At 41.0% G+C, this 16,491-nt stretch overlaps 1 protein-coding gene across 1 annotated transcript in view; it reads left to right on the top strand.

Annotated features, from left to right (window-relative positions):
* Window positions 1–343: 343 nt before the first annotated feature.
* The window catches only part of LOC140198766 (rho guanine nucleotide exchange factor 25-like), a 38,965-nt gene continuing 22,817 nt past the window's right edge, over window positions 344–16,491 (top strand). Inside the window, exons 1-4 of the mRNA XM_072259776.1 lie at window positions 344–411; window positions 2,497–2,563; window positions 8,144–8,247; window positions 12,636–12,705. Of these exons, the coding sequence (XP_072115877.1) occupies window positions 344–411; window positions 2,497–2,563; window positions 8,144–8,247; window positions 12,636–12,705 (309 nt within the window). The remainder of the gene's footprint in view (window positions 412–2,496; window positions 2,564–8,143; window positions 8,248–12,635; window positions 12,706–16,491) is intronic.

Here is a 16,491-nt window from a genome sequence, read left to right as displayed (position 1 = left end):
GCCCAACAACCCCCAATTTAACCCTGGCCTAATCACGGGACAATTTACAATGACCAATTAACCTACCAACTGGTACGTCTTTGGACTGTGGGTGGAAACCGGAGCACCTGGAGGAAACCCACGCGGTCACAGGGAGAGCGTACAAACCCTTTCCAGGCAGTGGTGGGAATTGAACCCTGTCCGCTGGTACTGTAAATCATTGTGCTAACCACTACACTACAGTGCCACTCCACCTTGTTGATTTTTATCAAAAATTACATATGTCAACATTTATTTCCTTCTAGACTTTGGAATCCGATTGTTATTTATTTATTAATTGAAAGACTCCTACGGTTCTCATTCAATGAATTCTGCAAAGTCACCCAGTGAAGCTGATGACGAAAATCAGGCCAAAGCACTTAAAGGCAGAAAGTAAGCTTTTTCTTATTCTTTTCAATAAAATGCAATGTTAACTTTTAAATGTACATTGGGATTTGATATCTTCTCCAGGAAGTTATGGAATTTCTTGCCTTGTTGCATTGGTTATAATTTTACTTACTTACTGAACAGTGGTGTTCAGGGCTTTCTCCATCATGTCAGTAGTTTCTTCGCACTTTTCACCACTGTCAGTCATGCAAGTCCTGGGAGAAGACTCAGGAATACCACCGCACTCAGATGTAGAAGGATTCTTCATTGCTGTTTCCGTAACAATTTTGTTTTTCCAATCAGGATTGTTAGCCCTGAGCTGAACCCCTGAACTTGGAGGACCGGTGGATCACTCTTAGTCTTGCCTCTGCCCTTTGACCTGTTTGGCTTGGGTAACCCTTCCAAGACCCAAAGCATAGAGCCCTGACTCCAGCCAATATAGCTCTCTGGGTTACTGAGGCACGCAAGCCTCCAAACCACGACAAAGTTGCCGTCTGCTTGAAGGATTGGTTATAATGGAATATACAAAAACCCTGCTCATTCCAAGCTGTCTCAATTTGACTTACAGTAACCCCACTTAAGAAGTACTTGATAATGACTTAAAATTAACTGTTGCGTATAGTCCTGGTAACCTGGAGTATCTTATTAATTTCAACACATATTTAAGGAGGAATATGTGAGCCTTGAAAACCTGAGTTTTACAGGGTCAAATTGCATTTTTTCTCTTGAATCGTGAAGCCCGACTTTACAAGATTACTATATCAGGACTCAAAGAGATAGCTATAGTATATACATGTGAGACTAGCTATACACAAGAGAACTGAAAATTAGTCACCTCTTCCAGGAGAGAAGTTGGGAAGCTGTTCTATATGTAAAGGGGAGTAGAAGTTTAAAACTCTCTTCCAGAAACAACAGGACTCAAAGTACATTTATTATCAAAGTATGTATGCAGTCTACAGCCTGAGATTCGTCTTCTCCACAGTCACAAAACAAAGAAGAACCATGGAACCCATTCAAAGAAAACATCAAACCCCTCCCCCCCATATGCACAATAAAAACAAATCGCAAAATGGCAACAAAAAGAACAAGTGAAAAAGACAGAATATAAAATACATAATCAAAAGGCTTATTTCAGTTCAGCTCAGCATTCATTGTCTGCCAGCCACACTGATCTGAATCGCCCAAAAACAGCAGCAAGAAAAAGAATGACCAGAAAATGTAGAAACATATCATAACATGAAATAGAGTCCAATTCACAAACCACAATATTAAACTTTGTTCCAGCACCATCCTCTGAGAGCATCGGGGGGGCGGGGTGGAGAGAGAGGGAGAGGGAGAGAGAGAGAGAGAGGGGGAGAGAGAGAGAGAGAGATCATTTGAACACAAGGACCTTACCTCGGGAGCAATAGGCGAGAAGGAGAGAAAGACCGTCACATGCAGACACCTTCCTCTGGGAGCAGCAAATGAGAGGGTGGTAAATGGCGCTGAACACCCGCTTGGCCTCCACACCTGCCTCGATGATTTCAATCTTCCTCAGCACTTAAATCGGCGAGATTGGTGAGAAATGCAGTCAACCGGGGACCCATGCCCCGTCTCCAGGATTCCTGGCCTCCATACCGCACACATCACTCGCAGCCTCGTGGAAACAAAGCGCCAGATTGCACAATCGGCCCGAAATCAGATCATCAGAATGTAGACCACCATGGCTGAATAGTAGATCACAGGCCCGAACAGTAGCAGGACAACATTTGAAATAAAAGGAAGACACAAAAGAAGTGAAAGGAATAGCTTTGTGAAGTGTCTTGAGGATGTCACCCTTGATAACGTTGTTTGCTGGTGCCATCTTCTTCCAGAAAGGACCAAGGATGATCATTGATGACTATTATTGGGTTGATTATTGATGGATGGATTTCTGAAAATCATCTTATTAAGAGAAATTGTATTTAATCAGCTCCACAGAGTTAGAACACAAACCTATTAATGATGCTATTGGATATCAGAATAGGTTCAAGGGATACAATGACGTATACTTGTTCCAAAGTCACAAATACCATTCTTTTGACCAGCACAATTTTTTTTGTCCTCTTTCAGTTATGTCCTAAATGAACTTATTGAAACGGAGAAGATTTATGTGAGAGACTTGGGAAACATAATAGAGGTAAGATAAGCCAGTGAAATTATTTGGGGCAAAAAAAATTGCTGCTGGAATAATGCAGCAAATGAGGCAGCCTCTGTGGAGGTAAAGGTAAAGACAACGTCTTCGGCTGAGACCCTGCATCAGGATTGAGAGTATAAAGGGGAGACAGCCATTATAAAGAGGTCAGAGGGAGGGAAGAGACATAAGTTGGCAAGCAATAGGCTGATCCAGGCAAGGAGGGGAGGATGGCTAAAGGAGGTGGGTGAGATAGACAGAGGCTGGGGGCTGACAAATAGAGACAAGAAAGGGGTGCAGATGATGGAATCTAGGAAGAAAGGAAGATGATGAGAGGAACTAGGTGAGGAAGGAATGTTGGACAACTAGGAATAGTGGGCAGCAGAGATAGGTGGGCCCATTCGGTTCAATATATGGTGATAGGCAGGAGGACCTATGTGAGAGAAGGGAAAGATATTGGGTAACAGGATTGGGAAGGATTGGAGAGAAAGCTAAGTGTGTGAGGACCTGACTAGATCAGAAGGAGAGAGAAAGGAGCAGACGGGGGTGAGGGTGACCTGAAATTGGGAAAATCACTGTTTGTACATTGGGTTGTAGACTACCCAGGTGGAATATGAGATGCTGCTCCTCTAGTTTTCACTTGGCTCACCTTGGCAGTGAAGAAGGCTGAGGACAGAGCTGCCAATCAGAAACTCAAGGCGACCCCAACTCAAAGGCCCACGTTGCTGCCTCCCCAATACCCTCTGATCTCACAGCCCAACACCAACCCAAACACCACCCTCAACCATCTCTCTCCCCTCTTAGACCACTTCCCCCACCTTGAAACACCCCCCTCCATCTCACCTCATCAGGTCTCTAAATATGAAATGGCTCCCTTTTCAGGCTTCTAAGCTTCCCCTCCCGAGGCTGAAGGAGCCTGCACCCATGTCTCTTTCATTTAATGTATTTCTGCTCTCTCTCTCTCTCTCTCTCTGATTCCCACCTATAAAAATAGAGATAGAGTTCCCTAGTCCTTACCTTTTACTCTACCAGGCTCTGCATCCAGCACATCATTCAAAGTTCAAAGTAAATTTATTATCAAAGTACATATATGTCACCATGTACAACCCTGAGATTCATTTTCATGTGTTCATAAACAGGATATCCAAGAAAAATATGTAATAGAATCAATGGAAGACCACACCAATGTGCACAAGACAACAAACTGTGCAAATATGAATGAGAAAAAAAAGATCATAAATAAATAAGCAATAAATATTGAGCAAAGGAGATGAAGAGTTCTTGAAAGTGAGTCCATAGTTTGTGGAGCAGTTCAGTGATGGGGTGAGTGAAGAGTAAAGTAATCCTCTCTGGTTCAAGATCCTGATGACTGAGGGTTAATAATTGTTCCTGAACCTGATGGTGTGGGTCCTGAGGCTCCTGCACCTTCTTCCTGGTGGCAGCAGAGAGAGAGGAGAGCATGACCTGGATGGTGGGGGCCCTTAACGATAGATGCTGCTTCCCTGCGACAGTGCTCTGTATAAGATGTTACTAGACAACGGGGTGACCCGTTGGGGCACCCTTTGAGAGAAGGGTAGTGCAATCTGATATGACCAGAATGAACATTAAATTTTCCTGAATGCCATTGGCATTGTTTTGCTTTGGAAACCGAAGTAGAAAACCTCAGTATATTAAAGGAGAATGATGCATAGCAAAGCAAATATAGCTCCTCCTCATTTAACGAAGGACACTTTTATGGCATCATTTCTGGTTTATCTGACACCCTCATGCCTCTTGTTGTCATTCTGGAGACGTGCAGTTCTTTCATCCCTCGTCTCTTCATCTCTTCTGCTGGTTGTTCTTTGTCTCTGATCCTGGAGACATGAATTTCTCAGCTCCTTTGTCTCTTCCTTTCTCCTCCTCCTCCTGTGCCTGTTTTTGTCATTCTGGAGACGTGCAGCCCTTTCTTCCCTCATCTCTTCAGCTCCACTGCTGTTTGTTGTTTGTCTCTGATCCTGGAGACATGCATGCCTCTCCTACTGTCTCCTCTTCTCTCATCTTTTTTTGTCCTGACTCTTTGATCCTGGAGTCATGCGGCCCTGGCCTCATCTGATTCTTGTTCTCTCCCTCTCCTTGCCGCTTCCAGATGACGTTTGGCGCCATCTCTTGAGCATAATGTCCCCCTTCCCTTTCCACGCGGCATAATTAGGCTGACCATTTTTTTTACCCTAATGCTGGATAGAAGATACGAAGCAGTAACACCAAAGGATGTTGATTATTCTTGATGATGTGGTTGGCGCTCTCCTAAATGGATGTGATATAGTCACCGCTGTCCTTTGCAGCAAACGGTTTTATGGGTGTCTCGAAGTACATCATTACAATAAGATTTAATTATCTCTTATTGATGGGTAGCAGTTAGATCAGTCCCAATCCTGCACATGCTGACGGTGATCAGAAAAATGTGACCCCTCGAAATAGGGCTGCCCTGTCCTTTTTCTCCGGTAGGTGTCGCTGCTGAGGTTGGCCGTGTGCATGCGTTGGGCTGTCGCATCCCAATTTCCATGACGGCCGATCGGGTCTCAGGTGAAAGCCAGCCTGTTGATTTTTGGCGAATGAGCAATTTCATATGAATATATAACCCTGAACTTTGCCTGCATTCTGTAAATTAGCGCATTTTAATTCAATTTAGCCAAAAAAAAGTGCTGCTGTAATGCACCGTTTGTGTTAATTGGAGATCACAAACAGACAAACAGACAGACAGAGCATGAGAGTTTTAGTAGTATATAGATTCTTCAGCGTTTCTATCAGCTGCTCTTAGTGAGACAGGGTGACCACTTTGCGAGCACTGGTGCTTTGCCTGCAGTGGCATGGCCATCCCAATCTCCTGGTCGCAAGCCATTTTAACTCCCCTCCTCACCCCCACATCCACGATTGTCCTCAGCTTCCTTCATTGCCTAGGTGATGCCAAAAACAAACTGGAAGAACAGCGCCTCATACTCTATCTAGGTAGTCTACAACCTGAGAAGCATGAACATTGAACATTGAATTCTCCCATTTCTGATTATCTCCAATCCTTCTGTTCCTTCCTCACTCTTTCTTATCAGCCCAGGTCCCCTCACATACACCCTTCTTCCTAAACTTCTCTCCTCTCCTCCCCTCTGTTAATCTGTTGCTTTCCCCTCACTCACCTAGTTCCATCTGTATTTGACCCTCATAATTAAACTACTCAATCCCATATCCCCTCCACTACTGTTCCCATCTTCGTGCTCATCTGGTTCCCATCTTCACCTTCTTTGTTATCAGACTACCTAATCTGCAGTTCTTTGTTGCCTCCATTTATCACTTCCAGCCTCTGTCAGTCTCCATTCTTCCCTCCCCTCCACTCCATCTGCCCACCAAACTATCCTCACATGAGTCTTTTTATCAATTGCAAGCTCCCGCCTCACACCTCCTCCTCACCTCTGCAGTGGCTATCTACACCTTAGTCCTGATGCAGTGGCTTGACCTGAAACATTGACTTCACCTATGACCTTCTGGCTATCCTCTTTCCCTCCCCTCCCCCTCCTTTTTATTCTCCCATCGTTCCCCTTCCTTTCCAGTCCTGAAGAGGGGTGTCGGCCTTAAACTTTGGCAGTTTATTAGATGCTGCTGGCCTGCTGAGTTCCTCCAGCATTTTGTGTTTGTTGCTTTGGATTTTCAGCAGAATTTCTCGTGTTTATCCCATTGATTGCCTGGCCCACTGACTTCCTTCAGCAGCCAGTTATTTTTTTGCTCTAAATTCCAACATCTGAAATCTCTCTGTGCCTCCCAAGCAATTATTTTATTTGTATCTACTGGAAAGATCGCTCTCATCCTGTTGGCTAATTTGGAGCTTAGGTTTTAAATTAGAAGGTACTTCAAACAGAAGGCGGGTGAGGGTTGGAGGAAGAGTCCTCTGTCTACGACACAGATAGGAGCAGAGGTCAACTGGATTAAGGCAAGCCAGCACAGATGTGTTACAGGCACATCATAGTTAACACGTTTGATGGAATTTTGTTGAAATGAAGTAAAGATTGAAGTTGATAAGGGTAATGTAGTTGATGCAGTGTTAGTGCATGTGGGCTTCCGAAAGGTTCTCATCATCAATCTTGAAGCACATGGCATAAAAAAAAATCATTGATTGCATGAACACCAAGTTGACTAAGAAGTAACAAGCAGGAAAAGATTGTGGTGAGCAATTATTCTTTCCAATTGAAAGAAAGTGAAGAAGATGGTGATAAATCAAAGCACAAAATGAACAGATTGGTGGAAATTAGGACGCGTATGAAGTATAACGTGAAAAGTGTGAATTAAGGCATTTTGGTAGGAAGAATGAGTGGAGGCTATAGAGAAAGAAGGGGGCCTGCAGCAGAGGCTTTGGGGTATATGGGTGAACATAACATAAGAACATAAGAAATAAGAGCAGGAGTAGGCCATCTGGCCCATCGAGTCTGCTCTGCCATTCAATAAGATCATGACTGATCTGACCATGGACTCATCTCCACTTACCTGCCTTTTCCCCATAACCCTTAATTCCCCTACTATGCAAAAATCTATCCAACCTTGTCTTAAATATATTTACTGAGGTAGCTTCCACTGCTTCATTGGGCAGAGAATTCCACAGATTCACCACTCTCTAGGAAAAGCAGTTCCTCCTCATCTCCATCCTAAATCTACTCCCCTGAATCTTGAGGCTATGTCCCCTAGTTCTAGTCTCACTTATCAGTGGAAACAATTTTCCTGCCTCTATCTTAACTATCCCTTTCATAATTTTATAAGTTTCTGTAAGATCTCTTCTCAGTCTTCCAAATTCCAGCAAGTGCAGTCCCAGGCAACTTCAAGAGTACACTGATCACTAAAAGTGGCAGAGCAGGTAGAGAAACCAGTAAATAAGTCTATCATAGTTCTGGGTTCTACCAATAGGGGTATAAACATGGAAGTAATGTTGAACCTTTATAAATTACTGGTCCAACCCCAACTAAAATGTTGTGTTAAATTCTGGATGTTTTAATAAAGGAAGGGTATAAAGACATTGCACCATTACAGGGTCCAAGAAAGATTCACAATAACAGTTTCTGGGTACAAGAACAGAGTAAAATGCCGGCACCTGTTTCCTTTAGAGAAGAGATCTGAGAGAAGTGAACACACTGAAAAGGAGTGTGGACAGTGAATAGAAGGAAGCTGTTTCTGTTGGCACAGGGATCAAGGACTAGTTGTAAAGAAAATGTTAAAAGAGGAAGGGAACTAAGAGTGATATGAAAAAAAACTGTTTTTGTACAACCGTGGCTGGAATTAGATGTGGTGGAGGCAGATTCCTTTGTGGCCTTTAAGAAGTAATTAAATGAACTGCCAGAGGAACCAGTTGAGGCAGGCACATGAACAACATTTAAGAAGTACTTTAGACAGGTACATGGATAGGAAAGATTAGGGGATGTGCACTGAATTTCATCAAATAGGATTAGGTTAGTTGGGAAAATTCCAGATGGGCTGAAAGGGCCACTTCCATGCTGTGAGAGTCTGTGATTCATATTCTATGCAACTTGTGTCTGAGAATCTGTGTGTTCAATCTGAATATTCCTCGTATTTCAGGGTTACATGAAAAAGATTGAAGAAAAAGGAGTTCCAGATGAAATGAAAGGAAAAGACAAGATAATTTTTGGAAATATTCATCAGATTTATGACTGGCACAAGAAGTATGTGCAACATTATTTTGGATAGCTATTGCTCAAGTGACAAATCGGTCATTTTTGAAGAACTTGCTTCTATCTGATATTTTTCTGCAAATATCTCTATTCTTTTTTCTTTAGTACATTAGACCATAAGAGATAGGAGCAGAATTATGCTATTCAGCCCATCGAGTCTGCTCTGCTATCCCATCATGGCTGATTTATTATCCCTCTCAAACCCATTCTCCTGCCTTCTCCCCATAGCCTTTTACTAATCAAGAACCTATCAACCACCACTTTAAATATAATCAATGACTTAGCCTCCACAGCGTTCTGTGGCAATGAATTGCACAGATTCACCACCCTCTGGTTAAAGATGTTCCAAAGGGGCATCGTTTCTATTCATCCTCTCCATGTCCACTCTGTCTGGGCCTTTCAATGAGATCTCCCATCATTCTTCTAAACTCCAGCAAGTACAGGCCCTGAGCCATCAAATGTTCCTCATACACTAACCCTTTCTTTCCCGGAATTATTCTCGAGAACCCCCTCTGGACCCACTCCAATGCCAGTACATCCTTTCTTGGACAAGGGGCCCAAGGCTGCTCGCAGTAATCCAAATGCAGTATGATCAATGCCTTATACAGCATTACATCCTTCCTTTTATATTTTAGCCTTCTTGAAATGAATGCTAACATTGCATTTGTCTTCCTTACCACTGACTCAACCTGCAAGTTAACCTTTAGGGAATCCTGCTCGAGGACTCCTCAGTCCCTTTGCAACTCTGATTTCTGAATTTTTCACCCTGTTTAAAAAATAGACTTAGCCTGTATTCCTTCTACAAAAATGCATGACCATACAGTATATTCTATCTGCCACTCTCCTAGCTATTCTAAGCTGTCTAAGAGCCTCAAAATTACCTGCCCCTCCATCTGCCTTTGTATCATCTGCAAACTTGGCACAAAGCCATTAAACATTCCCTTCTGTGCTTCCTTGACCATCAGTCACTTTTCAGTGTCTCATCCAAGTTGCAATTTAAAAAAGCATTTTATCCCATAATTAATTGCCCTCTTCTCCATCTAGTAATTATGCACCACATATTAAGTAAGCAGTTAACAACTAACTTATAATCAATCTACCTGTAGTAATAACTACTCCAGGTAATCATTTGGCTTAATCCCATCGTGTGGATTTTCCAGTTGAACTTTGACTCTTGCAACACCCTGCAACAAATAACATTTGAAACCAGTCTATTAACCTTGACGTTAAGCAGGAAAATATGTAAAATCACATGACTATCTCATCTAAAATATAACTGATGTGTATTAATCCAGAGTTTGTGCCCAGTCACAAGAACCCTGTCAACTTTCATAAGTTATCCCGGACATAAGAGCAGAAGAAAATAAGAATTAGGTGAAATAATAGGACACTTTACCCTTCCAATCTTTTCTGCTAAGTTACTAAGTTTATTAACTTAGCGTCATCTTCTTGCACCATCTGCATTTCCCTTGATTCCCACGATATCCAGAAATCTGTTAATCCTGTTTGGAATGAGCTCTGTATCCCTCCAGGAGAGAGGAGAAATATTTCCTCATTGCAATTTGCTATTCCTTTATCAAAGTCTGTGAATGTCTTGTTCAAGACTCCTCAGCCAGGGGGAATATCCAACCTGCATCCACCTTGTGAAGCCCTGTAAGAACTGTGTGAGGTTCAACAGGATCACCACCTTCTTCAAAACTCTAGAAAATAGTATTTTAATCCGTCTCTCTTCCTATAGCAAATTCACCACTCCTGGAACCAGACTAATGAATCTTTGCTGTACACATTCAATGCCAAACATAATTTAAGACCAAAATTCAGAATCAAAGTCAGGTTTAATATCACCAGCATATGTCATGAAATTGGTTAACTTTGCGTCAGTAGTACAATGCAATATATGATAATGTAGAAAAAAGCTATTAATTACACTATATATATATATATGACATAGTTAAATTAAATAAGTAATGCAAAATCAGAAATAAAAGTAAGTGAGATAGTGTTCACAGGTTCAATGTCCATTTAGGAATCGGATGGCAGAGGGGAAGAAGCTGTTTGTGAATCACTGAGTGTGTGTCTTCAGACTTCTGTTCCTCTTTCCTGATGGTAACAGTGAGAAGAGGGCATGTCTTGGGTGGTGGGGGTCCTTAATGATGGACGCTGCCTTTTTAAGGCACCGCTCCTTGAAGCTGTCTTGGATACTACGGAGGCTAGAGCCCATAATGGAGCTGTCTAATTTTACAACTCTCTGTAGATTATTTCAATCCTATGCAGTAGACACCCCCTAATTGCAATATATTTACTCTTATGTAGTAAAGACCAAAATCTCATTTACCTTCCTAACTGCCTGTTGCATCCATACATTAGTTTTCAGTGATTTATGGTCCCTGCAGTTCATCTGCTGCTGTGCCTTTGTAACTTCTGTACTTGGCCATTCCGCTTTCACTCTCCATAACCATCAACTCATCCAAATCACTGCTGGATGAATCTGAATTTATATCAAATTCCTTTCATTCTAGTCTTCAGTACTCTGTATTCAGAGTTTGGTGGCAAACAGTTTTGAAATTCTTAATCTTGGACTTTCCCCTTCCTATCTCTGTAACCCTCTCCATTTCCATGACTATCCAAAATCTCTAAATTCAGCAAATTTTGGTCATTTGCACTTTGTCTATTACTGGCAGCCATGCGTTCATTTGCTTTGGCCGTAAACTCCGGAATGCCTTCACCTCTGTACTCTTCCTCCTTTAAGATGCTTCTTTATACATACTGTTGATCACTGGTGCTAAACATTCATAATGCTAATTTTGCCGAAGTTTTTTGATAACCTGTGCATTAGAATATTTTACAACAGTAAAACTTACTGTCTTGTATTATATAGTATACTGTGTATATAGCTGAGATGCATTCTATATTGAGTTGGAATCTATAGCGAAGCAGGAAGGAGTGTTATGTATTCAATAATTCAGTAATATTTGAGTAATCTTGTAAATATATACAATTTGTTTCATGTACTTTTACGTATAACCCATAATCAATTTGTTTACATTACTGATTACAGGTTATATGCAAAAGTACGTGAATGGCATACGGCATTATGCCACCAAGTCATATGTGCACACCTCACTGAAAGGGAAACTAAGCGTATACATGCATCCCTGCTCCTGTGTTTTTTCTTTCAATTAGTTTGATGTTTTGAAGTTACAAAACATAACAAATAACACCATTGATTGAATCAGTAAAACGAAATATCTCTCTATATGACAGTTTATGGAAATTTTGATAGATGAGGCCTTAAAAACAATAAAATAAGATTTCCATACTGCAAAGCTAAAGTGATAATTGAATTTTTACAGCTTAGAATTCAATCATTGTTAGTTATTAGCTATTTTGATGTATTCATTATTTGAAAATCACACATCTGAAATATTTAAATCACTTTGAAGGTGACATACATTTGTTGAATGCCAATGATATCACTGTGAAACAGTGGAGTTAATGTTGCAATACAATATTTATTCATGATTTATACATTGTTCATCAATTGATTTTGTTCAGATTAAAGCAAATATTGTGGATTTATTTTCAGATTATTCTATTTTCATCAGAACACACAGTTTCAACATACAAATCTAGCAAAATAAAACTATTAAGAATGCTTTAAATGATTAAAGAATATTGAAAATATTGAAATATTGAATATTGAATATTGAAAAACACAACAATTGAAAACATTTAACTGAGTCCTCATAGCTGTAACTCTCCATTCAAATGAATTGCCACAAGTTTACAGTCTGCATCTAGGGTTGATATGGAGTCCAAAGTGATGATGCTGGTGGAAAATACACAGCAGAGAGCATCTGGTGACTCCAGGATTTTCGGATTTTCGGATCCCCCTCCCACTTCCACATCTCTTACTAGCTCTTCTTTCAGTTAGTCCTGACAAAGGGTCTTGGCCCGAAACGTTGACTGTACCTCTTCCTAGAGATGCTGCCTGGCCTGCTGTGTTCACCAGCAACTTTTATGTGTTTTGCTTGAAATTCCAGCATCTGCAGATTTCCTCGTGTTTCCAGAGTTTCCATGTTATGTTCATTTGTTCATATGGACCCTGTGCAGATTGATGGGGGTAGGCTGTATAAATGGTTTGGCATGGACTAGATGGGCTGTACTTTTCTATGACTCTATGACTCCTGGCATAAGGAGTAAATTCCCCACAGTTTCAGGACCACTGTTGGACAATCTGCACAATGATAAACATGCTCTGCAGAGCATGAATTGTTTGCACAACAATACCTGTGTTTGATAGTCTTCAAAATTAAGTAGATAAACATGCACCACTGAAATGAAGTTGTAGAATAATTACTGTGGTTATTCCTTTGTAGTTACTTCTTGACGGAATTGGAAAAATGTCTGCAGCAACCGGAATATTTGGCAAAGATCTTCATCAAGCATGTGAGTTTTTCTCATCAGAACCTATTACATTGAAATACGTTTCAATATTCATAATTTTTCTCATTTGTTGACTACAGTTAAATCTACTATAATAATTATGTTGGAATCTGCCTTGACATTTAGGGTAATATTAAACAAGGTTCCTATAAATCCTTTCCAGTCACCGGCTACTGTGAATAAATGGATGGCAGTAGAATCAAGAAAAGTTGATGTACACATGAGAGATAATAGGGGAAATAAGGTGGGGAATAGAACTGATGGGATAAAAAGCTTACAGCTGGTATAAAAAGCAAATTGAATGGTCTTTTACTGTGTGAAAGTATAAAGTTACATGTATAAAGTTCAAAGTACTTTTATTATTAAAGTATGTATAGTGTATACAATATTGATATTTATCTCCCTACTGGCAGTCACAAAACAAAGAAACCCAATAGAACCTATTTTTAAAAAAGGAGACCATCAAAGACTCAATGTGTTGAAGAAAGATCGTGCAAAACAATAACAGTAAGCAAGTAACATGTAGAACTGAAGTTCACAAAAGTGAGCTACGAAGCTAGCCATCACTACAGCTGATTCAGGAGCCCATTAGTTGTAGGACACAGCCTCAGTTCAATGCAGAGATGATTAAACCTCACAAAGCAGGAGATGTGAGAACTAAAGGGAAATACTGAGGTGATTCAAGAATGTATTGACAAGAGACCCAGTAACTAAGTACATCAACACATGCATCTCTTGTTCTCTTTCTCTCTCTCTCCCTATCTATCTATCTCTCTCTCCCTCCCTCTCTCTCTCTCTGTCTCTCTCTCTCTCTCCCCCTCTCTCTCTCTCTCTCTCTGTCTCTCTCTCACACACACTCTCTCTCTCTCCCTTGTTCTCTCTCTCTCTCATCAACAGCAGCAATATACACTGACTCAGGGCTGTTCCGTTCAGTCCACTTTAATCTTCACCCAAGTAAATGCTTCAACAAAACTTTGCTTTTAGGCATCATAGATTTTCAATAGCTCATGAATTCTCAAAGTACTGCTCTGGGCAAATGTCTTTTATCATTTTTGAGTTAAGACAATTATTATCAAACTTGTTGACAAAGGCAATGCTGTTGGTGAGATAAGGTGAGCATCAACTTGCAGATACCTCCTACTGGACCACGATCCCATCACTATATCCCAGATCCTTGCTGACCTCATTTCCATGGAAATTGTTCGCTCCTCAGCCTCCATCCTCAAAGTCTCCCCAGTCCCTTTTACCTCTGCTCTGAAAATGAGACTTTTTACCCCATTTCCTCTCAGATATCTTCCCTTTTCTTTCACAATGTCTGCCTTCTACCAGGGTTGACAAAGCTTCTCAATTGCATTTCTATTTCCTGCACTTCTCACGCCCACTCTCCTCCAACCTGGATATTAAACTTAATATCACTTTAGGTTTTCAATAGCTCTTTCTGTAATCTCTGCCCCTTGCAACAAAACTCCATCATAAACACACCTTCCTCCCCTGAGGACCAGCTGGAAGGATTTGCGGGAAGTTTCCCAGTTTGGAAAACCAGCTGGAAGGATCCACTGGAATCTGTGGACTGCAGGCCCCTTCTCCCAAGCAGAAACTCAGTTTGCAGCCACATTTCCAACTTGTAAACTGTTCAGATTACAAACAATAGATAGGAGCTCTGGGAAGGCCCTATATACTGTCCAAAGAAATGGTCTTATAAACATTCTCATGAATACACATTCAATCTATTTGGAAATCAAAGTCTGATTGCAACCATTTTTATTTTATTAGTGCTCTCTGCAATTAAATTTACTTTTACAATTTACCTCCAGTGGTGTTTTATGCTGTGTTTTATCATTCCTAATTCTACTCTCCGATCCTCTGAGCTTCATTCCTTATGAAAAACATCCTCCCTTCATCCAAATATTTAATCCTTTCTGCTTTATTGAAGTGTTTTTGCCAATAACTTGTTACCATTCTTGATCCCTTCCTATCACATCTATGTAATGGCTTTTATTTCAAACATATTTATTGCTGTTTATGCCACTAATTCTTCTAACAAAACAAATGCATTGAGGTAAAATTTAATTTTGATATTTGATTATTTTTCACAGTGTTTATCCCTGTCCTTCATGTTACAATTTGCTTATCCTTCCTCAATTCATTACTGTACTACTTGCTGTCAAACTAGTCAAGGGGGCTGAACAACCAAGGAGTGGAACAAACACACTGCAGTGAATTTGCAGAGCATCATAACACTAGGAATTTCATATCAATCTGTCTGGAGTTTTGTCTATGGCAAAAGACATCTCAGTATCCTCTTCATGAATCATAAGCACCTCACACATTGATCCTGATTCAGGAAGCCTGAGCACTGTTCCCTGAAGATGCTTGTTTGATTGATATGGTCTCCCAATGTGTCCTTCCATCACTCTTTGTCATTTCTTCTGAGCAGTTTGTCAATGTCCTTCGCTTGTTCACTCAATTATGCTGCACTCCTGGGGAAATGATTACGACTGCAAACTATCAATCACAGCTCAGTGACCAACACCGTCATCCCCCCTCAGTACTAATCATCAAACGTCAAAATTTGGGCCTCTGTACCTCCCTCTGCAACTGGATCCTCAGCTCCCTATCAAAAGATCATTGTCTGTGTAGATTATCAATACCATCTCCTCCTTGTTGACAGTCAGTAAGGTGCACCTCAGGGATGTATACTTAGCCCATTGCTCTACTCTCTCTACACTCATGGCTGCATGGTTAAGCACAAAATCAGAATCAGAATCCCGCTTACTAATGCCGACATAGATCATGAAATTAGTTGTTTTGTGGCAGCAGTACAGTGCAAGATATAAAAATTACTATAACTTACAAAATAAATAAATAATGCAAAAGGTGAATAATGAGGTAGTGTTCATGGATCATTCAGAAATATGATGGAGGAGGGGGAGAAGCGGTTCTTAAAACATTGTGTGGGCTTTCATACCTCCTCGCTGAAAGTAGTAATGCAAAGAGGGTGTGCCCCAGATGGGGAGGGTCTTTAATGGTGGATGCCACCGTTTTGAGGCACCACTCTTGATGATATCCTCGATGGTGGGGAGGGTTGTTTCTAAGATGAAGCTGGAAGAGTCTATCACCCTTCGCAGTCTCTTTCGATCCTGTGCATTGCTGGCTTCATACCACGTTTTGTTGCAACCAGTCAGAATGTTCCCTGCTGTACATCTGTAGAAACTTGCAAGAGTCTTTGGTGACACAGCAAATCTCCTGGGTCCTAATGAAGCAAAGCCACTGGTGTCCCCTCTTCCTGACTGCATGAATGTGTTGGCCCTGGAGACGGGTGTTACTCACATTTGACACCAGTTTTGTTGGTAAAATTTCAGATGGTGAATTGGAAGTGTACAGGAGTAGGAAAAATTGGATGGCTGAGAGGTGTCGCGATAACAACCTCACACTCAACACCAGCAAGACCAACGAATTCAAAGATTCAAAACACATCTATGATCAAAGAATATATAAATAATACACCTTGAAATCTGTCTGCTTATAGGCTGATTGTGGAATTCAGGAAGGGGAGGTTGAGAGAACACGCACAAGTCCTCACTGAAGGGTCAGTGATGGAAAGCATAGCCGTTTCAAGTTCCTGGGAGTCAATATCTTGAGTATCTATCCTAGAAGCAGCACAGTGATGTAATCACAAAGACATGTGTGTGGTTCTACACACTAGTGTTGGGAATTTGAGGAGATTTGGTATGTCATTAAAGACTCTTACAGATTGCAAAAGGTGCATAGTGGGGAGCATTCTGACTG

This window comes from Mobula birostris, chromosome 6 (genome assembly GCF_030028105.1).
Source record: "Mobula birostris isolate sMobBir1 chromosome 6, sMobBir1.hap1, whole genome shotgun sequence".
In the NCBI taxonomy this organism is placed as follows: Eukaryota; Metazoa; Chordata; class Chondrichthyes; order Myliobatiformes; family Myliobatidae; genus Mobula; species Mobula birostris.
Note: the sequence above shows the minus strand (reverse complement) of the source record. Positions and strands in the feature narration are given on the sequence as shown.